Raw genomic sequence first — 24461 nt, 5'->3', positions numbered from 1 at the left:
GCCTGCTTTTAATTGTGCCTAAGTGTCTCCTCCTGAATGCCTCTTGATTGCTCAGATGTAGCCCTCTCTCTCTAGCTGATCTGACTTGGCAGGTGAAATTGCTGCCCTCCCCGCTACATGGGATCTGACACCCAAGGGAGTGAATCTCCCTGGCAACATGGAATATGACTCCCAGGGAGGAATCTAGACCCGGCATCATGGGATGGAGAGCATCTTGACCAAAAAGGGGATGTGAAATGAAATGAAATAAGTTTCAGTGGCAGAGAGATTGCAAAAAGAGCCTAGAGGTCACTCTGATGGGCACTCTTATGACAATATAGATGACCCTTTTTAGGTTTTAATGAATTGGAATAGCTAGCAGTAAATACCTGAAACTATCAAACTACAACACAGAACCCATGAATCTTGAAGACGATTGTATAACAATGTAGCTTTTGAGGGGTGACAATGATTGGGAAAGCCATATTGACCACATTCCCCTTTGTCCAGTGTATGGATGGATGAGTAGAAAAATGGCAAAAACAAACAAACAAAAAAACTAAAGGAAGAATGAGGGGGTCAATTTGGGTGTTCTGTTCTTACTCTTGTTTTTTTTACTCTTGCTTTCACGTTTTCTAGTACAAGGAAAATGTTTAAAAAAATAGATCAGGGTGCTGAATGAATAACTATATAATGGTAATGTGATCAATGGATTATATACTTTGGATGATTGTATGGTATGTGAATAAATCTTAATAAAAAAATTTAAAAAACAACAAAAACTTCCTACACTGCCATTTGGCAACTTGATACTGACTAACTTTTGCATTATCCCAGTTTAGGCCTTTTAAAGTATGTAAGTAATGAGTGTTTATTGTAGAAAAACTAGGAAATATAGATAATTGAATAGAAAAAATAAAATCATGTAATTACCCAGCAATTCTACTCCTAAGAGAAATGAAAATATATCTCCACACAAGAACTTGTGTGTTCATAGCAATGTTATTCAAAATAACCAAAAAGTAAAAACAACCCAAATGTCCATCAACTGATAAATGGATAAATGTGGTATGTCTGCATAATGAAATATTATTCAGCAATAAAAAGGAATAAAGTACTGATATATGCTACAATGTGGATGGAGCCCTGAAAACACTATGCTAAGTGAAAGAAGTAAGTCACAAAAGATCACATATTATATGATTCCATTGATATGAAATGTCTAGAATAGGCAAATCTGTAAAGGCAGAAGTTAGATTATTGGTTGCTTATGGCAGGAGGCATTGGAATGGGGAGTGACTGTTAATCAGTATGGGGTTTTGTTTTGGTTTGGTTTGGTTTGGTTTTTGAGTAATGAAAATGTTTTAAGATCAGATTTTGTTGATTGTTGCACAACTTTGTGAATGTACTAAAAGCCATTGAATTGTACCACTTTAAATGAGTGAATTGTATGGTATACGAATTATTATCTCAATAAAGCTGTTAAAAAATCATTTGTGATGCAAACTACCCAAAGGTAACCACTTGTAATACCCAAATTTGGGTCCTTTTAAACTGTTTCCTCCAAACTGTTTTTCACATATGCATACATATGTGTGATATGTGAGTGTTTTAAGAAAAATGGAACTGTTAAAGTCATGCTTTATTATTTGAACTATCATTTAAGACTCATACCAGAATTCCATCTTATATGTTAGATATACAACTACATCATTATTTTTAATGACTGACTTGTGTTCCATTATGGATTTTATTTAATGACTTCCCTGTTCTGAGATTGTGTATCTTTCCAATTTTTTTTTGCTATTTTAAATAATGGTCATATATCATCCTACGCTTAGATCTTTTTTTGTGCTAGAATAATATTAAGGTGAATTTCTAAGAGTGGAATTCAAAGGTAAATTATATGAACCTCTTCAAAACCTTCAATACCTGTTGGCAAATGACTTTCTCAAAAAGTTGCACCATTTAAGCCCTACTTGCTAGTCTTTTCATTCTCCCCAAAACACACTAACACTGGATGTGGTCGTCTTTGCCAGTCTACAGATGGAAAGTAGTACGTGCTTGCCAAATTAATTTGCATTTCTTTTTTTTTGCTTGCTGACCATCTATAATTCTTTTTTAAATTGCTTATTATTTTAAGGTTTAATATTTATTAAGATTTTACTTTAAGCTTTCTGCATTTGATATAATGTTTGGAAAACTCTTCCTCCACACATAACACTTTTGTGGTTTTGCTTTTTTCATGTAATTCTTGTTCTATCTGATTTATTTTGGTTTAAGGTTTAGGGAGGAATGCAATTATTTTCCAAAAACTTGCTTAATCAGTTGCCTGAATAGCATCCTTTGTTCTCTACTACCTCTTTTTTTTAAACTACAGCACTATTCCATTGTCATACCCTACAAAATTATTAACTCTTTAATAATTATTTAATACCTCATCCATATTCAGAATTCCCACCTGTCTCAAAAATGTCCTTTTACATTCGGTTTGTTCAACTCATCCAAATGGGATCTACACAAACAGCTCTCCTTTGCATTTTTCTTCTTTTTATTCCACTGATCCTTTAAGAAAAACTGGGTTGTTAGTCCTATGTCATGTCCCAGAGTTTGGATTTGGCTGAATGAGCCCCTGTGATGGTGGTTTACTTGTTCTCCTATCCCGTGTTCCCTGTGAACCAGTCATCAGCTCTAGAGCAGCACTGTCGAATAAAGCCTTCTCTCATAACAAAATGTTCTCTGATCTGTGCTGTCCTATGTCGTAGCCTCTAGCTGCATGTGGCTATTGAGCCCCTGAAATGTGACTAGTGCGAATGGAGAACTTAATTCTTTTAATAATTCAATTAATTTAAATTTAAATAGCCATACGTGGCTGGTGGACAGCTCTTAGAAGCTTAATTATGTTCAGGTTCATTTTTTAGACAAGTCCTTCAGCATTTTAATACATAAATACAGTGAAATTTGAGGAGGCAGATAGTTATTAGCAATTGCTGATATTTTCCCCCTGGTTTAATCTGATCTCCTCTATGAGGTCCCCCAAATAATTGTCAGATCATGGTGGGAGATTAACTTGTATTTTAAAATTTTCTTTTTGAATTTTTTTTCATGTATTCTCTGATTAAATTCATCTTTTTAGTCTCCATTTACTATTGTTAATTATTACTAAGGACAAATTTAAAACCACTGATAATCCTGCAGCTTTTAAATTTTTGCCTGTTTACCTTCTCGCCCTTGACCACATCTCTATTTTCACAGTCATTATTAGTGTATATACTGTTTTGTTTGGTGTTTGACCACAGTGTTGTATTATGAAACATTTTCCCTATTTCTGAATAGTCATTGGAAAGTATGTACTACAGCATCTTACCCAGACCTGAGCATAGCTAAACATTGTCGGGTTTGAATATGTGGAAAAATTTGTCCTGACTTAACGCAGGTCATAGCTGAAAATCATCCTGCTGACATTTCTGAACAGAGCTTTGTAGTCAGTGCCTTGCTGCTCTCCTTAGTCCATGCAGAAGCAATGGCTGAGAGGAGCCTGTTGGGTTCCTGCAGTACAGGCTCAGTACTGTTATGGTTCAAACAACCTTTTTTTTTTTTTTTTTTTTTTTTTTTTTTTTTGCAATTCAGACAAAAGAAAATTGACCTTGAAGCCCGGCCAGGCAAGAGGGCCACACCAGGTGTTGATGGTGAAGTCCGAGTGGCACTTAAGCAGTTGGGGTTTTCTCCCGAATTTTTTTTCCCTGTAAAGATCTTAGAGACACTCTGGCATGATCCAGGCTGCCGGGGGCCTAATGCCAAAGTAGCAACAGAAGTAACAGAATAAATATGTAGGGAACCCTAACTGTGGGCTGGGCCCCATGCTTGGCTCTTTCCGGGTGTTGTTCCATTCCCTTCTTAAAACAACACTGGGAGAAGGGGTGCTATTTCCATGCAAGACAGAGAAATTAAGGAGCTCGTCCAAAGTCATATGCTTAGTTAGAACCCTCTCTGGCCCACAATTCTTAAAAATCATGCTATGTGTTCCTTTCTACAAATAAGATGGGAGTTAAATCTTTGCAACATTCGCTATGGTAAACCTGATTTGGCACTCAAGAAGCTTGGGAGAAGACCCTCTAGGCTTTAGCTATGTGAGGTTGAAAGACCTTGCATAAGAAAGAGTCTGAGGTCTGATTAGGTGCATTCTGTCTATATGAAAACAGCATGTTTTAATTGTCACCAGTGAGGGTGGATGGATTTCACCTGTTTCCTTAAATTCTGAATTCTTGGGGAGCTTTGTGCATGCCAGATGATTTGAAAGTGTTTTTTAAAAGATGACAGTAGAACTCTAAATGGTAATTGGTGGGTATGTCCCTCATGGGTTAGCAGTTTGGGCTGTTATTTCTGTATTGTCATTAAGAAATGGTAGCACGGTGGGTTAAAAATGTGGATTTTGCTGTTGTGATTAATCAGGTATCATCGTAAACCATTATCATTTTCGCCTTCCTTTGTGTGACCAATACCCCTGGGGCATCAAGACTCAAATATGTTGCCATCGGGGAGGTTGGGTATTGCCCTGTTGATTTATTTTTATTTTTATTTTTTTTTATTCATTTTATTGAGATATATTCACATACCATTCAGTCATACAAAACAAATTGTACATTCGATTGTTCACAGTACCATTGCATAGCTGTACATTCATCACCAGAATCAAACCCTGACACCTTCATTACCACACACACAAAAATAACAAGAATAATAATTAAAGTGAAAAAGAGCAATTAAAGTAAAAAAGAACACTGGGTATCTTTGTCTGTTTGTTTGTTTCCTTCCCCTATTTTTCTACTCATCCATCCATAAACTAGACAAAGGGGAGTGTGGTCCTTATGGCTTTCCCAATCCCCTTGTCACCCCTCATAAGCTATATTTTTATACAATCGTCTTCAAGATTCATGGGTTCTGGGTTGTAGTTTGATAGTTTCAGGTATCTACCACCAGCTACCCCAATTCATTAGAACCTAAAAAGGGTTTTCTATATTGTGCATAAGAGTGCCCACCAGAGTGACCTCTTGGCTCGTTTTGGAATCTCTCTGCCACTGAAGCTTATTTCATTTCCTTTCACATCCCCCTTTTGGTCAAGGAGATGTTCTCCATCCCATGATGCCGGGTCTATATTCCTCCACGGGAGTCATATTCCACGTTGCCAGGGAGATTCACTCCCCTGAGTGTCAGATCCCATGTGGGGGGTAGGGGGCAGTGATTTCACCTTTCACGTTGGCTTAGGTAGAGAGAGAGGGCCACATCTGAGCAACAGAGGCATTCAGAAGGAGCTTCTTAGGCACAATTAATAGGGAGCCCTGTTTATTTTTAAAGTTTTTCAATTGCATTTAGGACAGGGAGGAATGATTTTTTTCCAGTGATTTTATTTTATCTTTTTCTTTAGGATTTGGTCAACACTGGACTCAGCACTTTCTTTTTCTTTATTGCATCGATTGTACTGGCTGCTTTAAACCACAAAACCGGTGCAGAAATCGCTGCTGTGGTAAGCGGACTCAGACTATTAAACACTGGCTGTGGCTTGCGCTCCTCTCTCCCCCCAAGGCAGGCGTCCTGTTCGTTCTCCTTTTGCTTGTTTTTTGTTACTGGTGTTGGGTCAGGTTCCAGTTCCTTCAGTCTTGTGGTTCTCAAAGTGTGGTGTCTGGGACAGCAGCCTCAGCATCGCCCAGGAACTTGATACAAATGCAAATTCTTGGTCCCCACCCCAGAGCCACTGAATCAGAAATGCCTTTTGACCAGCTCTCCAGGTGATTCTGATTCGCTCTCAAGTTTGAGAACCACTGCTTTTTCTGCACGTAGCACAGCCCTGGATGTCTGTTAGTGATGTGGCTTTTGAGAGCTTCCCTGTGACTGTGGGTCTAAACATTGAGCAGTCAGGTGATGTGCTTCCTGGGTGTGGAGTGGGAACCAAATAGTGGGAGACTTTTGCTCTCTGTGTTCTGCCTTTCTCTATTTACAAAGAACATATATCACTTTTGGAATTGAGGTGGGGGAGATTAGCATGTTTATAGAAAGTATTAAACTAGCTGCTCTCCCAGGTGTCCCTGATTAGATCCATCAGTCATTGTCACATAAAGAAAAACCCTGCTGCTCCTCTCCCTGGAGCTGACCAGGTGAAGCTGCCTGGGTAGGAGGCAGCTGGATCTGGGTAGCAAGCAGGGCTGTGGTTTGGAATGTCGGCCCTCGTGGTATGATTTGGGCTCCCATGTGAGACCATACTGACTTTCTAGATGAACACATTATACTTTCTCATCTAAGACCAGCGGCCATGAAGGTGCTGCAGAAAGAGGTGATTTGGTGATTCTTTTTTAGTAGTCCAGAATACTTCAAAAGAAACCTTAGGCTGTCTTCTAGCAGGATTTCACACGAGTCGGGCCAACAGCCTCAGCCGCGGTCTGACAGCTGAGCATCCAGTGGAGTGGGAAGAGGTGGGAAGAGGCAGCTTGGGTCACCGTGTGAGCCACTCAAGGCCTCCACTGGCCCAGAGACCCCACCGACGGGCAGTGTGCCGAGGACTAATCACTCCTGTTTCCTTCAGATATTTGGCTTCTTGGCAACTGCAGTGTACGCGGTGAACACATTCTTGGCAGTACAGAAATGGAGGGTCAGCATCCGCCAACAGAGTACCAACGACTACATCCGAGCCCGCACCGAGTCCAGAGACGTGGATGGTCGTCCCGAGATCCAGCGCCTGGACACGTGAGGACCTGCCAGGGTCCTTTCCCTTCCTGTCCTCGTGCCCATCCTCTCAATCAAGTTTTCTTTCCCGCGTCGTGTCAGATTTTCACGTGATTAAGTTGAATTTTGTCTTCTTTGGTAAAAGTTCATTTGGGGAAAGGGTTTTCAGAGCAGCCCTGTCAGTGGGAATGTGGGTGGAGGCAACCCCCATACCCAGCAGTTCAGACAGCGGTGTGCTGGAGAGGCCCACGGATTCTCCAGGCTTTGGCGGCCGTGAAGCAGCGGCCTCACTGGCTGACCATGTCCACTTTAGATCTTAACTGTTCCCAAGTACAGGCTTCACATCTGACTCTGAACCACCCTGTTATGTCAAGACTTTGGATTGAGTGGGGCTGCTAAGAGGGAAACAATCAAGGAAGGAAGGTACAGGGTTGGGACGGTCAACCCACGGTGATCTTGGGCAGCCTCCGGGGATCCCACACTGCTGGGGCGCCCGTTGGGTCAGTGTTGAGTGTGGCTGCCAGGATCCTCACCTACTGCTCATCTTCCATGTCTGGGGCATCGAGACAGCCAGCAAGCCCAAAAGGCCACGTTTGATACTGAGGGTCTTGGCAGATGTACTGGTTGACCTCTTTGCTGGGTCTGGACCTTAGAGGGGTGGGAAAAGCTGGTGTCCTCTTGGAGCAGCTCCATGGGCCTGCTGATGCTTAGAAGTCACTTGATTCTTCCTCAAATGAATCCCTTCCCAGATTCTTCTCCAGGAATATGGGAACTGTCTTGTTTTCCAGTTCCCTACCTACCCTAAATACTTGGAGGCCGAATTGCAGATTTTCTGTAATTTTACCTTCTCAGGTAAAAGCCATGAAGGAAATACAGTCCATTCTACCAGCCAAAGCACTAGCCCATTTGCTGGCTTCATGGACCACAGGTAGGGGGTATGTGTTTGTATATGTGTTAAAATAGGGATATACACCTGTAGACACACACACCCCTCCATTTTATGGATGTGTGCTAATTTTCAGATGCTTGAGGAGAGCTGTAAAGTGTTTCTGAATACAGTTGTCTAGGATTTGAAAATGCTTGAATTTGCACCATGACACATCCTTTCACTGATGCTTCAGAAGGCACTGATTGTAGGTTTTGGTGCCTCGGGGTCATAAGTATGAACATCAGTCTTGGAAATTGTTGGGGAAAATTCTAGTTACTTAAGGTTTTTTATTAGATTCTTGATAAAGTAAAGATTATTGTTTGTGCTGAATGAATTAAACAAGCCCCTGTTGATGCTTTAGTTTTTTGTTTTGTTTTTTTTTTCCCTTTTCTTTTTCTCCTATTGGATTTTAAGTGTATCTTTTATGGAAAAATAGTTTTAATTTGCCAGGTTTTTACTCTTTGAACTGTTTTTAATGTTTACAAACCTCCTGCTAGCTCTAATATTTTGTATTTAGCCCTTGCCGAGGAAAAAACACTGTTGGCTGGAAAATTTTGCAGTAATATGGAGAATCCCCAGGGTCTTGTACTAAGGACCGTTTACAGCTTTAGCAGTGTACTGTGTGATAACTGAGAGAGAGAGGGAGAGAAAGAGAGAGAATATGTGATCGGGGTGGGAGGAGGAGAGCTTGTGTGAGAAAGTGTCCATCTCTGTACATGCACCATTGTATTCATCATAAAACAGCAGTGTCTTGATTCCATGTTGCTAGAGGATTGATCGGGTCATGTTGCTAAGCTGAGGATTCTGCAGGAAATGGTACTGTGCTGTCTCTGAAGGGTCGGGTTAGGGGTTATTTCCTTGAACTGAACGTCCAGTACAGTCTGAGTTCTGCTGCAGTCCTTTCCGGGGCCAGGGGCTGTTGGTACGGACCCAGCTAGTCTGGTGGCAACTCAGCTCCCCACAGAGGGCACCTTGGCCTGGTTGCAGCCGGGCGTGCTGCCCCGCAGGTCTGATAGCACCCTCTTCCCACTTACATTGGGAGTCTACAACTCATGCTTCACAAACTTTGAACCTATTATACTTAGAGATTTGGGGGACGATTATGACATCTGGATTTTTTCTGTTCATGTTGTGTATTTATTTTGCATTTGTTGAGTGTGTTGCATAGTCAAAATTGGGCTTATCGCCCTCTGTGAGAGTTCTGTATATAAACAGGGCTGCCAAGACTCAGCCATTCATTAAATGGGACCCACTTGGAAGGACCACCCTGAACTTTATCAGAAATCTTCCTCTGGGAGTCGTGTTACTTGACCTCAGTAACAGCCTGCCTTTGAAGTGAGATTGAAAAAAAGACCATTCAGGCGGGATTGTTGCCCAAGTTTTCCCAAGTCGTTTCAATAAAATTGGTTTATCACCTGGTAAAAAGACAATTGATTGGCCTCCAGAGGATGTGTTGTCGCTGCAAGAAACAGTTCTGAAGCCCATCACAATTGTCAGTACTGACAGATGATAAACAGTAGGTCTTGTGCCACCAAGGGACATGGGAGTTAGTTTGTATCCTAGCATTAGAATCTTTGGAATTATTTATGTCCCTGTAATTATTTAATATCCTTTGTGTCATGGGGCTCCCCATGGTTTTTGTAGATGTATTTCCTTATATTTAATTAGCTCCCACTAGAACCACAGGAGGCTGTGTACACTTTCTAACTGGTGCCGCACACAGGCACACATTCCATCGCAACCAGCCAGTGTGCTGAGGAGGCTTCTGGAGGGAATGTCACATGACTGTCCATGGTGAATGGAGAGAATCCTCTGCTTTCCTTAGTTGCTACCCTACATGTACAAACAGAAGACAATCTAGATTTGGGGGACTTAAAATGACCTCTTTGCAAATTGGAGAAAGCATATTTTCACATTTAATGTTTCCAAAAGTTTGGGGCATTTTAAGGTTGAGGTAACCTTAGTTTTTCTAACTTTTCTGATGGGACAATACTGGCTTTCACAGTTCAAGCCAAACTTGAAGAGAACTGCAGTTGCTACATGAATTTGAATTTGTTCCTGGAGACTGTACAGCTGAAACCCTCAAGAATTTGGTGGAACCTCTGGTGGTTTTAGATGGATGCAAACACTGACGTCTTCAGAGAAAGTTTTTCTTGGCACTGATTTGGTCTATTTGGTGATTCTCCTTTACCCTCCCTTCACGCTGCTGACAACACAGAGGGAAATACTTTTTCCCTTTTATTCAGAGAGATTACAATCATTAAAGCCTAAAGACACTTCTTGGTCCCATATAAACCTAGGAAAGGGCAAGGGCTGTTACAGATTAAAATCATGTAAGAGAGATTTGATTTAAAGTAAAGAAAAATAGATTTTTTCCCAGTGTAGCAACAGCCATCCAAAGTAGATTCCCTTTGCCTACAAAACAGCATGCTCAGTCCCAATCCCCATGTCTTCCTTGGCTGCTTGAGCTAAAGTGTGCAGGCTGGGCAAGGCTCAGCCCAGGCTGCAGGGAAGCCTGTGAGGACCCCGGCCCAGTCTGAGGAGCTTGGCCCTGGGAGGCTGACGTCACCTGCCCTTGGGGCACTGTTCTCCCCATCCCACCAGGAAGGTGCCCAAATGCCGACCTAGGTACCTACTAGGCATGGGGTGCCTTGACCTCAACCCTGTTTGGGATGCTTCTGGCAAGAGTCTTGTGATTCAGTTGAAAACATTCCTACTCTTTAAAGTTTGCAGTTTTACCTGCCTTTCTTCTAGGCTTTCTCCGTGATTCAGTCTCAGGTGAAACCACAGGCCGTCTCTGATGTCCACACTCATATGTGAGTTCTTGCCTGCAGAGCCTAGGGTGTCAGGTGTCATGTCCCAGGTGTGGCCCAGGCTCATCTCTTCTCGTAGACTTGCATGTGCTGCTTGGGAAAAAATCCTTCAGCTTTCCCTGTGTTCTAAGAAGCAGGCCACGGTCTAATCCCTGTCAGTGTGAGCTTTTCTATGCAAGTGGCAGGAACTGTCCTAACAGCAGAATAGAGCACAGAGACAGCATGTGGCCAATTTAGTGATTCTGGAAGGAATAGATGGTCTAAGTGTTCACAGCAAAGCAACCAGGAAACCAGTGTGGCTACTGCTAGATTGTCCTCTTCTCTATATCTTATCACCAGGAAATGACAGGTAGCAAAAGGAGAAGACCCCTTCTGGGCCAAGGACTGCTGTCAATTCTCTTGAGCAGATCGAAAAGTTGCTCTGGTTCCAGGGACTCCATTAGCTTTTTGAGGCCTCCAGATTTTCTTTTAGCTCCTAGTGAAGTTGCTGTATCCAGGGTTTCTCTTCCCCAGAGCCTTTGTATTTTATCAGCACCCACTTCCAAGACCAGTCAGGTGACAGGCCTGTGGGACAACCTGCTGCATCGGGGCAGGGGCAGGTGAGGGAGGTGAGAGATGAAGGAGGCCCCGGCACACCAGGCTCTCCTTGCTGCCAGTCTGTTTATAACACTAGACATATTTACAAATCCAGGCCATCTCGAAATAATGTGCTTGGTTAACTGTCTTCGTAGCTGTCCTTTGAGAAGTGAGGTCTTGTGTTCTGAAATCAGCTCAAGTGATGGGGGCCAGTATTCCTTGGTGCTATGGGTGGGCTCTTGGTGTCTAGTTGGGAACTCATGGGTCTGCACAGGCAACTCAGAATGTGTTTTGGGTGCCACCTTTGACACTTAGGACACAGACCCAGCACCGCCTCCCTTTAGCTTCATAGACTTCCCTGCCTCTTTATAAAATCTATTTATTCTCAGCAGATGTCATTAAAATCATCTGAGCTGTCTGGTAGAGAAGGTAATTTGAAATATTTGACCTTTTACATTTCTTTTATTTAGAAACTGTCTCTGCAAGAAATTATCTGTTAGATCTAGTAGATTTTTCTTCTGAAAGTGAATATTCTGTTAGACTTTCTTCATTCCAATAAAATGTGCTTCATTTGTACACTCCTTAGGCTTGAGGCAGAGAAGTGGGTCTTGATATATTTATCCGTTCTTTTGTCTGGAATGTAATCTTTTTTCATTTGGATACAGTTTCTCAACCTTTGAGATTCTTTTTCCTCTGTAGTTTTCTTATTCTATAAACCTAACAATGAAGAAAAAAAATGGCAACTTGCCTAGAATTAAGTTTAGATTATGGGCCCTTGAATAGCATATCTATTTCATAGGGTTAGTCTGTCTACATGTTTTTGCTAAGACTTTATTTGGGTGACTTGCCACCCAGGCACACTGAGATGGTCTCTTTTCTTTGGGGTGCGTAATACACAAAGGCCAGAGAGCCTTAGGTTGAGGGGTCAGTGCCGCTTGGGCTCTGGTGAGCTGTCTGAACTTTTGTGGTTCTTATTTACAAGTAAGAACTTGTCTCAAGCTACCTTCATCAGCTTTCTGGATGGGATTTAGGGCAACGCCCAAAGTTTCTTCTCAGAGGAGAGAAGATGTCTTACAAGGTTCTGGTAATGGTTTCTATGGGATTCAGTAATAGTCTGAAAATATTACATCTGAGTCATCTTTGGTGACACTGCTCTCCCTAGTAGGAACTGCTGCCTTTTAATAGGAAAGCAACCCAAAGGAATGGTCAGGAAAATGAGAATATAGGGGGTGACCTGATGCCTGCCCTAGGTGGGGCCAAGCCTAACAGGGGCTTCCCTCTGAGGTGGTTTTGCCTTCCTGCCTTTCCAGAATGATTTTGGAAGTTTCTGAGCTCTGTCCCCCTCTCTGCAGAAGCGAGGAAGGCAAGCCATCAGGGCTCGAAGGGAGGCCTGGCGGGTCCCAGGCCACGGGGGCAACAGGTTCCTGGGGGGAGAGAGGGCAGGGGCCACCCCACACGGCTCAGGCCCACCACCTCTTCCTGTTTTAAAAATGAGTTTTCAAATCCTGCCCCACAGTAAAATTGATATATTTGGATAAAATCAGTGTTTTTCATAACTTGATTTTGTTCAGTGTGGTTCCCTTTAAGAGAATGCTAGAGATTGAAACTATTTGTATTTGTATATGTTGAAATTTGTAGGGGCTCAGGAACCCATGGCAAAACAGTAAACTATTTATTATAGGTATGACTGTATTTTTTTTTCCCAGAGTAGATAGTTCTATCTTTGTATATTTTAAGACAAATAATAATCACTTCACCTTTGGTGCCTTCCGTGTGTCACACAAGCACTCTTGTCAATCATGGAATTGAAAAAAAGATGTACATTTAGTTAAGCCAGATAACACTATTTTTGTAGCATGATTTTAGATTGTGTCCTTTTGATATTGCTTTTGGCAATGCTAGTTTTGAGGTTTGGCCATTTCCTCTTTCACTTCATATGTATTTTTAAAAAAAACAAAACAAAACTGGCTTTCCCTGTCTCTTCTATGCTACTTGCTGCCTAACATCTTCTTTCTGCTTATTTAAATAGTCTGAGAGTGAGTGTATATTTCTGTGAAATAATGATTACTCAGTATAATTGCATTTGGCATTCTGAACCCTTTGCTGTGTTTGAGAGGCATGGCACACCTCACACAGCAAGAGGAAAGTTGCTCCATTCTTAAAAAGAGAAGATCATCAGTGCTCTGTCTTCCCTTCTTTGGTTGAAACTGGTGGCAGGCCCATGCCTGGCTCCTGCCCCGCTGTGGGGGGCTGGCAAGCAGCGGGGTCTGCTCTGGCCTGCCGTTGCCCCGGGCCGCTCAGGCCTGCCTCCCCCTGCCGAGCCAGCCAGGCCGTCAGGCAATCCTTCCACCCAGATTCCACACGGGTTCGTGGGTGCTCTGGGTCAGTTCAGTGGCCCTTTCCAGGTTTTTGGCCTAAACAAATCGGATTGTTTGCCATGAGAAGCTTGATGGTATCAAGACACAGGTAATGCTCTCTGGCTGCTCTTCCTGCTCTCCCATCTGCAGGACTGGCAGGTCAGGAAAAGTCAAGTGAACTAGCTGAGCCATTGCAAAATGAAGGTATCGAGTTACTGAAACAAAATGGTAGTATTTTTCATCCTCTTGAAGGGTCAGAATATGTAGTTATTTTATAAACTAACAAAGGAAATCAAGTCAGGTGGCAAAGTCATAGTCTTTCCAGTGATTACGCATGGATACTTCCTGAGTGGCACTTTGGGGGCAGTGTTAAGTCAGCTTCTTTTTATCGGTTTAGACACAGCCGCAGGGCATTCTGAGATACCAAATGGGTGCTGTGCTTGCTGAGAGCCCCCACCCCGTCTCCTCAAACTGATGGATCCCCTGCAAGGGGCCACCGAGCTCCGACTGCTTCTCGGGTCTGACTCTGCCCACCTGGAGTGGTTTTGGGGGCCCCAAGTGCTTGACTCCTTTTTATTTATCCCTGACAGCAAAGTCTCACATTGCCCTTCACTTTCTTTTGAAGGACCAATTTTTCATGGTACTTGTCCTGATTGTTTTCATAGTGTGCAAATCTGTATTTTTGTATGTAGAGGGAAATAATTTTCTCAACACTGATCGCTAATATTGTATTAAATTGTCATGAAGGAGTTCTTGTTTAATAAATGGACATGTAAAAATGTTATTTTCTCTCCTCTTCTCTTCCTCTAACGTATCTCCTGCCCCTGCACAGGCTTCCTGGGTGGAGGGTGGACACAGCCATAATCCATGGACAGGACAAGCCCTCTGGGATGCCAGGCCGACCGCCAGCTTTGCTGGGGCTGGTGAAGTGGAGTATGAACACCCCACTGTGTGCCTCTCTCGGCTTCGTACTTTCACCTCTCCCACATTCAGAACATGTTGTGTGACAGTTGGAGCTGCCTTTCTGTACTTGGTGCTGTGCATCCTGTTCTGTCTTGTAGTGCTTCGCCTCTTCCCATGGACCTGGCCAAAACACCTACCCAAGGGCCCCCTGGGCTGCCGCTCTGAGGTCCTTTGTGCACCTGGTTTCCACAGGAGCCCCAGGTTCTGGCTGTGGGATGTTATCATGATATATGAGGGAAAGGGCCCTGGGCATCCGCAAAGGAGCCTTGGTGACTGAGCAAGTTACCTAACCTTTCTCTCAGTTTGCTCAACTGTAAAATAGGATCAAGTAAGGATTACATAAGAGAACGCATGTCAGGCGCTTAGCCCAGTGCTTGGCACAGAGTAAGTGCTCATGTTTTGTTGCTAAAAACCTAAATCCATCCAGGATTCACACTGTATATGTAAATTCAAACATACACATCCACGCACCAATCAGTTTGGTTTAATCCATGAGGCCTTTCTGGGGTAGGAGATTCACATGCAAGAGAACAGGCTATAAGTACCCAAAACACAGGCCCAGAACTGTGGCTCATTGACCAGGCCTCTTGGGTCACAGGAAATTAAATTTTTGTTAAAAAGCTGATTTTGTACAAAAAAAAATTATCTAAAAGTTACAAAATTCCACTGAGGAGACATACACAGTATAAGTCCTTGGGTGAACCCAGAAGGCTCGTCTCGTCTCGTGAGATGGTCAGTAGCCTGCTCTGGTGTCTGGAAGCTCACGGTCCTGCGAACAGCCATCTGCTCGCCGGCCTCAGGAGAGAGGGTCTGGCTGGGCCCGCCCGGCCACCCACAGTGCTGGCACTGCTGCTCCCTGCTTCCGCGCCCTCTGTCTCTTGGACCTGGCAAGCCAGTCTACGAGCTTCTCTTTGACACAGTGTTAGACCCAGAACAGTCATGTTACCCGAGGAAGGCTTATGGTTACCCAGGGTGTGGGGAGTCAGTTACGGGCACCAAGACCCACTCTCTCCTAAATGGTAAGGCAAAGACCAGTTTTCTCCACATTTCAAGATCAGAGGGAAGAGATGCTCCTTGAACAAAAGACTGTTGGAAGGCTCATTCTCAACAAAGTGCCTGGCACGAGCAGTGCACAAAGTGCAGACAAGCGTCAGACACCATTGGGGCCTGGTGGGTCAGGCCCTGCGGTGCTTTCTGCCTAAGCGTTCCCATTTGGAAAACACAGACCAGGCCCCCTCCCCCACCAACACACCACACCTTCCAGCACCAACTGCTTACTGGGGCAGGAGGCAGTCAGTGTCTGTCTGACCCCAGGATCTGAGCACTGGCTGCAACTCAAGGCTTTCTGTCCTTGTGCTTGTCTTTGGCAGAGAGGTTAAATGACTTGAGGTCAGAAGTGGGGAGATGGGGTGGAATATTCAAGATGCCCTCATGCAGTGGGTAAATGGTGCTAAGCAAGGGGTGCAGTCTGGTGACTGGGTTCAGGAACATGAGGCTGTGAGGAGAGTCACCCGGTCAGCACTCCCACTGCTGCACGAGAAGTCACAGCCTCTCTTCCACACGATGTCCCCTGGCCGCACTCCCGGCCAGCCTGGGCAGGAAGGGGCAGGAGTGGCTCCTGGGGCTTGGGTTGCCAGGGCACAGGCAGACCTTCAGTCTGAGTCCGAGTCAGAATTCTCTTCTGAAAAGAAGGCAAAGAGAACACTTGTCAGGAGTTTCCACGCAGCGGCCTGGGAACAGTCTCCAGGGAAGCACAAACAGCCAGCTTACTGGCAGGAGCCTTAGGCTCAGGTCTCTGCCCGCACGTTCCTACACAGCCATCAAGACCCAACTCTAGGGTCACCTCCACGAGCCTCCAGCCTGGTTGGCATACACATGGGCCCTCTAGTTCCTCTATTCCTACCTTTTAGTGCCTGTTTTGCTGTTGTAATTGTTACCCCATCTGGGAGGGCTTCCCTGACTTCTACTCTGGGCACCCCATTCCCCTCGTATGCCCCCTGGACGACACGTATCCCACTGTTCACATCGCCACTGTCTGGGTCTGGGTCTGACTCCTGTTTGGGCTGTAAGCTCGCCGAGGGCAGGTAATTGGCCCTGCTCATCTGCGCATGCTCATTAGATGTTAGGTTCAAGAGATGCTGACATCAGGGCCCTGGAGGGGACAGAGGGCCGAGTGAGTCTGGTGCTGAAGTTCTCAGAGCTGTCAGCCACCAGTGGCAACAACTTCTCCATCTGGAGACCACCTAGGAATGTTCAGTAGGATGCAGAGCCCTGAATTCAGTCCCAGGTCAGCCCCTGGGCCTCTGGGTAATTCCAGGGTTGAAGCCTCCACCCACTCTGCTCCTCCTGCTCCTCTGAGTTGTGGCCAAGGAAGTCGCCACGGACACACCAAGGCCCTGCCCCAAGGTGGCTGTGTCATCACAGGTGAAAAACCAGCCGTATCACTTTCAGCTTTGCCTTTTGTAAAATCAGTTAACATGCATCATCGCCATTCTGAACTGGTGAAAGAGACAGCTGGAGCCAACACATATGTGGCACTTTTGGAAATAAAAACAAAGCTAGCCCAAGCTTGCCTGGGTCCAGCTGGGTGCTGCAGATAAGGATGGCAGAGCCTGGGTCCCAGGGGCTGGTGGCCGCTGTGTCCTGGTGGACAGGTGTCCCAGGGCTTGATAGGGAAGGTTTCATCACTGAGCCTTGCAGGGGCATGCCCTCAGCTTGCCCTTCCTGGGAAGGCTGAGGTCTAGGGGAGCCCTGTGTTCCCCAAGGGGACTGACTTTATGATCAGTGCCACATGAAGGGATGTAGGCACTGGGCTGGGGAAAAAACACTTCCTGCCTGTGGGGTGAGAGGAAATGCACCTAAACCAACCTCACCAGAGCCACATTGCCCCCGAGGGAGGGCAGGGCCACTGCAGTAACAGTCCCAGAGGTGATCTGGATTCTGACGGTGGAAACCCGCAGGGCTGTCACCCACCTTCTGCCTTGCCGGCTGTGGTCTCGTCTGCCGAGTCCCCTTGTTTGAGGAATTTGGCTACATCATTAAAGATCAGGTAGAAGTCAATGGCGAACACGATTGTGGCAAAGAAGCCAAACACCTGTGGGCACAGAGGACAGGGGGTGCTGAGGGTGGAGTAGGTAGGTGGGGCACCTCATCAGGAGCTGGGAACCCCAGGACCAGGAGGTTGGGAATGGGGAGGGCAAAACTGAGAAGCTGTCTTCCCGCCGCCCCCCAGCTGTTTCTTATCAGTGGATAAGCACCTGGGATTGGCAGGTACAGCCCCCTCCAGTTCACAACCAACAGGCAAATGAGCTGTTCGTTTGGAAACGCCTTTCACAGCTCCGGGGCCAGCAGAAAAGTCTCTAATGAGAGGGCATCTGGGAATAGCTGAGGTCCCCATTGGAGAGGAAACGGGGCCCTTGCAGGGGAAGAATGTCCCCGAGTATCACACCAGATGAGTGGCCCCTGAAGAGCCTAGGGTTTGGGGGGGGAACTTGGGGTGCTGGGCACCACCTCCCAGGGGCAGGGTGGCTACTCACTCCAGCTGCTTTGGAGGCCCCGTCAGAGTATTTTGCGACAGCCGTGATGGAGATGGCGAAGTAGATGAGGGCCGCCGTGACACAGCGCAGGAAGTCCTGGGGAAAGCGGGGCACGGCCACACTGCCCTGAGCTCCCCGTAGGGCGCACAGCATGGGGAGGGGCCAGCTGGGACTGAGGGGGCTTGGGGGAGCTCAGAAGGGCACCGGAGCAGCAGGAGCAGGGCTGGAACCCTACTGTCCCCAGAGGAGCATGGGCACAGCAGCCTGGTCACACTCCTGGCCCCAGGCCTAGCAGCCATGGGACTCCTACCCTCTCCCGCCCCCACTCCTGCCCAGGTGCCTCTCATCTCAATCTGACTGTCCTGCCGGCTGTGAGCAGCAGAAACTGCAACAGCGCATGGGCCAGCTGCAGTGCCCAGCTTGCCCTATGCCTTGGCCTGGCTGCAGGTTTCTTTACTCATCCGGGAGCCAGAATATGGAAACCCTGCATGCTCCACACGCTTGCAGCAGACCCTTTTATGTATCAGGGCTTCTGCGCACACACCCTTACAATGGGGGCAGAGTGTGGAGCCCTCCTCAGGCAGGTGAGAGAATGCTGGATACGATACAGGAGACTAGGGTCAAGTCCAGCCTCCGCTGACCATTCTGTCTCACTTCATTCAGCAAGTCCATGGGCAGGGCTCTGGACCTCCAGGTGATAAAGGGAGACCAGGGCCGCCAGATGGCTGAGGTCTGGGTAAGCCCCACAAGTCCTCAGTTAACCGGCCCTGCCCATGTGGAAAAAGCTTGCATTTCTGGGGCTGAGGCTCATTCCCCACAGGCCCAGATGGGGGGGACAGCAGCACCACCTGGTGGCCGTGGGAGAAGGGGCCGTCTTTGGGTCCCCATGCCTTGGGGTTTCCCAGGCTCATGGACCCTGGCAGCTGGGGAGGCGCAGCAACCAGCTCCAGGTCACGTGGGTGGTGGGGTCAGGGTGATTATCTAAAGCCGGGTCTCTTCGCTTGGCTCAATCCAACTGCAAACAGCTCCTCCAGAGCACTGAAGAAAGGGTCAGGGCTGACAAGGACTGAGATGCTTGGCTCCGGCTTCCTGCTTTGGCCATACTGGGCTGGACAGCCCCTGGTCCCTGCTCATGGACTGGGCAGCCACCCCCTTTCTCCGGGGCCCCAGCACTCAGCCTGGCCCTCACCATCATGGGCCAGCACAAGCCCTGCCATTTGTCACTCAGCTGCATAGCATCCGCAAAAAGGAAGTAGAGGGCCAGCAGGAACTCCAGCAGGGGAGCCGTGAGGAAGGCTGATGCTGAGGATGCCACATAGCAGACAAAGGTGATGAAAGAGAGACCCTGGGGGACACAGGGGCGGAAGTTAGTCTTTTCCAAGCCCCCTCCCTGTGTTCATCTGAGCCAGACCCTGCAGTCAGGATATAGGAGGGAACTGAAGCTCCAGCAAGGAAGGGACCTGCCCAAAGCCCTGCAGCCAGGAAGGGGCCAACCAGGTTTCAAACCCAGTCTTGGGCCCATGCCACGCTGCCTCCAGCTTGGGGCTCTGAGTCCTGACCCCACTCCAGCTCCTTGCAAGGACCCAATCAGGAAGCCCCAGCTTCCCAAGTGTGTCCTGTCCCCCAGGAGGCCACCTTTTAGGACTGCTCCCTCCCCCACCCCAGCGGGCTCTGTGGCTCAAACTGCCCAAAACTCAGATGGTGTCCAATAGGTGTCAGTCAAAGCTCAGCAGTCTCCAGGGCGGCCCGCTAAAATAGGTTCAAAATATAACACACAACACCTAAGATGTGTGCTTTTCACTGAATGTAAATTTTACCTTGAAAACAAAAAACAGTGAACTTTGGTGAATGATACATATGCTGAAGCATTTAGAATTGAAATATACTGATGTCTGCAATTTACTTTGAGTGCATCAAAAAATAAAATGGATTGATGGACAGATAGATGAATAGACATGGGATATAGCAAATACAGCAAAGTGTCAATTGTATACTCTAGGTGGTGGGTATACAGGTGGTCACGGTAAAATCCTTCCATTTTTATGCTTGAAAATTTTCATAATAGAAAAAAATACCCAGGAGAGCAAGTGCTGACCCTGACCCTGCCTTGGTAAAAGGTGGGGCAGCCCCAGAGCCTTTAGAGTGTGCTATCCTTTGAAGCAGGAATTTCAAACCTGGCAATTCATTCCAAGGAAAAAATTCCAAAGGGGCAGTAGGAACTACAGGAACTAAAATGCTCACTGCAGCCTCGTCCACCACACTGAGAAAGTGGAAGCACCTGAGGCTGGAAGAGGCCACGGCTCCTCAGCAGCGGGCAGTGCAGGGCAGGCTAAGAGGACAGGGCTGTCCCCTGGGCTGGGGGTTCCTCTCTGCCCACCGCCCCCTGGGGCTTGTGGTTGTCTCTTTGGAACCTCACAACCACTCAGGCACCGTGTGCTGCTCACAGCTCTGCTTTCCAGGTGAGAAGACTGGCTCAGAGAGATGACATGACTTGCTCCATGTCACATACTCCCACAGGTGGAGTTCTTAAGCAAAAATGCCCTAGGGTTGCAGGGGAGGACTTCGCTGTCCTGGTTTCTTTCACTGCAGCTGGGTTTGAGCATGTCCATGGCTGAGGAGCTCAGAATGGGGTCCGGGGACTGCTGCCTCGGCTCAGAGGGGCCCGTAGGGACACCCAGATGTCCCACAGGAAGCACTGTGGCTGCTTCAGACAAACGAGCTGTGGAGATCCCCACAGCACCTCCCTCTGCCCTGAACATGGCCATGGGGGTTGTTGGCCCTCCTCAGACAGATGGAAACTGAAGCACAGAAAAGGGTAGAGAGACTGTCAGAGCCTCCCAGGAAGACTAGACTGTCCCGGATCCCGGCCATCCACTTCCTCCCTTACTTCCTGTGCTGAGGGCTGTTCTGGCGCCCCTCCCCTTCCTGCCCCTCCCTCCCCCCACCAGCTCGATTCTGGGGATCCCCTTCTCAATTCCTGTTCCCTTACACCCAGATTCCTGGTGGCCACTTCCTCCCCCTTCCAGTCCACAGCAGCCTCCCCTCCTTGCTTGGGCCTTGTTGGGGAGGTGGGTGACCAGGGAGGCAGGAGCCCCAGGCCGGACCTTGTGCCCTAAGTGCCCACCCCTCCCCCTTCTCCCTCCCCCTCTCCTCATCCTCCTTGCCCTAGATCCCTGTCCCCCAACTGGGCCAACGGCTTCCTCTGACTGGCACCCTGTCCTCCATGAAGTGGACCTGGGTGGTGTGGGGTCCCCTCGGTGAACCATAGATTCAAGGCTTCTCCCCAAAAGTGGCCCCATCGGTCTCCAGGGTGGGGCGCGGTGGCCGTTCCGGCCTCCTCTCCGGGAGCTGCGGCTGCGTCCCATGCCCCGGCGCCTCCCCCACGCCAGGCAGGTGCTGGGCTGGTGCCCACCCCACCCCCACTCGGATTCTCCGTGGGCCCCCTTCAAACCCCACACTCGGTGCCTCAGCTTTCCCGTCTGCCAAGTGGGAACAACGACAGGTACAGTCCAGTTGATGGGCGATGGAAGTAACAAGTGGCCACCACCCAGGGCTTGTCCCTCATCCCACCTCCCACTGCCCGGCCTCTTCCTCCCTTATCCCTGGAGACCCAGCGCCAACCCCCCCCCCCCCAACTCCCCACGCGGACAGTGCGGAGTTTTCCCAGTATCGAGAAGACAAAGAAAGCCCGACGGGCCAGACTGGGGGGAGCGGGAAGGCGCTCAGAGGGGGCAGGGTGAGGCGGGCGGGGAGGAGGGGATGAAGTCACCCGGCCGAGCTTCCGCTCCTGCCCCCCTGCAGGCGCCGGGGCTGCCTCCGCGCCCCCAGGGCTGCCCGGGCCTGGCCTTATCCCAGGGTGGGGGTGGTGGGTGTCTCCTTCCCGCTCTACGAGGCCACCCCTTCCCCCCATCCCCGCCACAGAAGCCTCCCGCCCTAGTGGCGCTGCAGCCGCCGTCCGCAACCCGAGGCCCGGACCTCGTGGCGCCCAGGAAAACGGATCAGGGCGCGGAGAGTGGAGCCCGCAGCCGGGGGATGGCGGGAGGGGTTGCGGAGCGAGCGCCCGCGAAGGAGGCCAGAGGATGCCCAAGGCGCAGCCCGTCCCCGAGGCCCAGGGGGGTGCAGGCGACCGAGAGCACACAGCGCAGGGCTGGGCGTCCGGAGGCCACGCCGCAGCGTTAGCGCGAACCCACCCCTCGGCAGGAGCCCCTCTCCCCGGTTTCCCTAAGGCCCCCCAACTTTATTCACGCCGCTAAGGAACCGGGGAAGTCCCGGGTTCGGCCCCGCGTCGCCACTGACATGAGTTACAAGCTTCAGTAAACCCGAACGAAATTTGGGGAAGTTTGCCCGACTTTACGGGGCTCTAAGAGTCGTCCACCGAGCTGGAAGCCGGGATGGGGTGCGGGGTGTTCAAACCGCGGCAGCCGTGCCCCGGGACCCCCACCCATCCCCGGATCTCAACTTCATAAAAGAGCTGTCGGAGCTCTGCGCAGCCGAGGAGGGGGTTCCGCCGGGTGGGGCCGGAGGCAGCTCCCCGGGCCCCGCGCTCCTCCCGGGCCGGGACCCGCCGCACTCACCGACTCCGCCAGCAGGAGGCGGCCTTTGCGCGAGCAGAGGAAGGCGCGCGCCGGCAGGAGGGCGCGGAGCCCGGGGACGGCCGGACCCGGCTGGGAGCGGCCCTCGGGCTCGGGGTCCGGGTCAGAGTTGGGGTCGGGGTCTGGGGGCCACATGGCGGCGGCAGGCGCCCAGGCGCGGCCTCCTTCCCTGGCACCCCGCGCCTGGGAGGGAAGCGGAAACCGAGACGGTGCGGAAGGAGAAAAAGGCAAGACTCGGTCGGAGCGGGGAGCAGCCCCCCGTGCCCCGCCCCCGCCCCGCCCCCGGCCCTCCTCCTCGCGGACCCTGGCGGCCCTGCTGCTTGGGCCGGCGCCCGGCGGGACCCGCTGCGGTTCTGTCCTGTGGCCCCACACTTCATTCTCCCCTCATCCTCGAGCCCTGCTCGTTACCGCCCCGTACACCCGTCTGAGTTCCCACCCATCTCTCCCTGCCCAGGATTGTCCACACTCGCTGTCTCGGGTCTGGCTTCCTGCCCATGCGCGTGTCCGGGACTTAGGGACCTAGGCATCTTAACAGCAATTACTTAACCCCGCTCCTTCCCCGGCTTTGACCGCGCTGTGTCACCCCCACCTCCTTTCTCCGCGCTTAGAGCTCCCCTACGTCCTCCCTGGCCTCCCCGCCCATCTTTGGCCTGCCCATCCTTCCGAGCCTCTTTGTTGGCTGCTTCAGGCCCTCACCCCACCCACCACCCCACCCGCCGCTCCATGGAGGACTCCCAGATGAACACCTCGGGACGTAGTCCCCACGCATCGCACACACATAAACACGCACACAAAACAGGCGCGCTCACGCAGTTTCTAGGACGCCTGGAGTTCAGAGTGGCCAACATCCAGCGAGTGACAGTCCCCCTGCGCCTGGGCCTCTGTGGAAGGCCCCACCATCCGTCCTTCCAGCCCACAAGCCAGAGACCTGGGGTGTGGGGGTCGCCTTGCCCCTCCTCAAGTTCACCAAGGCTGTCCATCTTCAGCTCCCGAAGGAGTCTGTCCACTTCCCTCCACCTCCACGCCTCCGCCTGATCCTAAACCCCTCCTGCCTCCTCCGTGGACGGTAGTGGGGTGTCTCTCACAGGGCTCTAGGCTTCCTCTCTTGGCAGCCAGAGGGATCCCTAAATCACTAATCCTGGTCACTCCCAGCTCACTCCCAGCTCCCTCCCGCTTCCCTCCCAGGAACTTGGGAGTTCCCCTTGGCTCAGGGTCTTGGTGTAGAGACTGAAAACACAACCCCGTGCCTCTCCTCCCAGGCCCCCCAGCCCCAGTCCCACTGGGCGTCTTAGAGCTTCTTGAACAAAGCTGCTGTAAGGCCTTTATAGTACTAGCCCTCTACCTGAATGCTCTCTCTCCTCCTGTCCTGATTAACCTCTTATTCTTCCTCAGAGAAGCCCTCCCGAATCTCCAGCCAGGTAAGAGACATTCATTCATTCATTCATTCATTCATTCAACAGTGGTGCTAGAAGCCCAGGGTGCAACAGTGAACAAGTCATGGGAAGCTCCAGTTCTTTTATTTTTGGTTTTGTTTGAGGGGGAGGGTTTAGACACTAAACAAGTCCAGAGAATCCTGAATAAGTTGATTCCTGATAACAGACACCTGGATGGGTCAGAGAGGGCCCAGCAGCCTGTGCTACTAAAAGGACTGAGCTAAGGGGCAGACACAGGGAACAGGTTAGAAAAATGATGGGGCAAGATTGTGGAGGGTTCCATTTTACTCCAAGTGCCTTGGGGAGAGGCTAGATGAGGGTTTTAACAGGGAAGGCCCTGGTTCTGATTTGTGTTATTAAAAGCGTAGATCTGGGGAGGTGTGGCAAGATGGAGGCATACAGAGTGTGGAATTTAGTTAGTTCTCTAGAACAGCTGGTAAATAGCCAGGAACAGCTAGTAAATAGCCTGGAACATAAACAATTTAACTCACACAGTTTGTTCAAAACCATAATTACATGGAACTTTTAATAGGAAGTGATACCTGGTAGGTTTGCATAGGTTAGTGT

The 24461-nt window shown here is 49.1% G+C and overlaps 2 protein-coding genes across 2 annotated transcripts in view; one reads left to right on the top strand and one right to left on the bottom strand.

Annotated features, from left to right (window-relative positions):
- Positions 1-14154, top strand: part of CMTM4 (CKLF like MARVEL transmembrane domain containing 4) — a 93613-nt gene extending 79459 nt beyond the window's left edge. Inside the window, exons 3-4 of the mRNA XM_037815502.1 lie at positions 5405-5503; positions 6557-14154. Of these exons, the coding sequence (XP_037671430.1) occupies positions 5405-5503; positions 6557-6721 (264 nt within the window). The 3' untranslated portion in view covers positions 6722-14154. The remainder of the gene's footprint in view (positions 1-5404; positions 5504-6556) is intronic.
- Positions 14155-14797: 643 nt separating this feature from the next.
- CMTM3 (CKLF like MARVEL transmembrane domain containing 3) lies at positions 14798-22687 on the bottom strand. Its single transcript, XM_037815503.1, has 5 exons — positions 22444-22687; positions 19059-19214; positions 17870-17965; positions 17307-17427; positions 14798-16014 (listed from the first exon to the last, which is right to left on the bottom strand). Exons 1-5 carry the CDS (start codon positions 22594-22596, stop codon positions 15986-15988), a joined length of 555 nt encoding a protein of 184 aa, XP_037671431.1. The 5' UTR covers positions 22597-22687; the 3' UTR covers positions 14798-15985.
- Positions 22688-24461: the final 1774 nt, after the last annotated feature.

The sequence above is a fragment of the Choloepus didactylus genome, chromosome 22 (genome assembly GCF_015220235.1).
Source record: "Choloepus didactylus isolate mChoDid1 chromosome 22, mChoDid1.pri, whole genome shotgun sequence".
Classification (NCBI taxonomy): domain Eukaryota; kingdom Metazoa; phylum Chordata; class Mammalia; order Pilosa; family Megalonychidae; genus Choloepus; species Choloepus didactylus.
The sequence above is the reverse complement of the archived record's forward strand: the minus strand, read 5'-3'. Positions and strand labels throughout refer to the sequence as shown.

Bases quoted from the DNA above. Each gene is read 5' to 3' on its own strand.
- CMTM3 (XM_037815503.1), bottom strand. From the start codon at position 22,596: ATGTGGCCCCCAGACCCCGACCCCAACTCTGACCCGGACCCCGAGCCC. The intron at 19,215-22,443 runs GTGAGTGCGGCG...TGTGTCCCCCAG, and splicing joins GCCTCCTGCTGGCGGAGTCG to GGTCTCTCTTTCATCACCTT. The intron at 17,428-17,869 runs GTGAGTAGCCAC...CTGTGCCCACAG, and splicing joins GGGCCTCCAAAGCAGCTGGA to GTGTTTGGCTTCTTTGCCAC.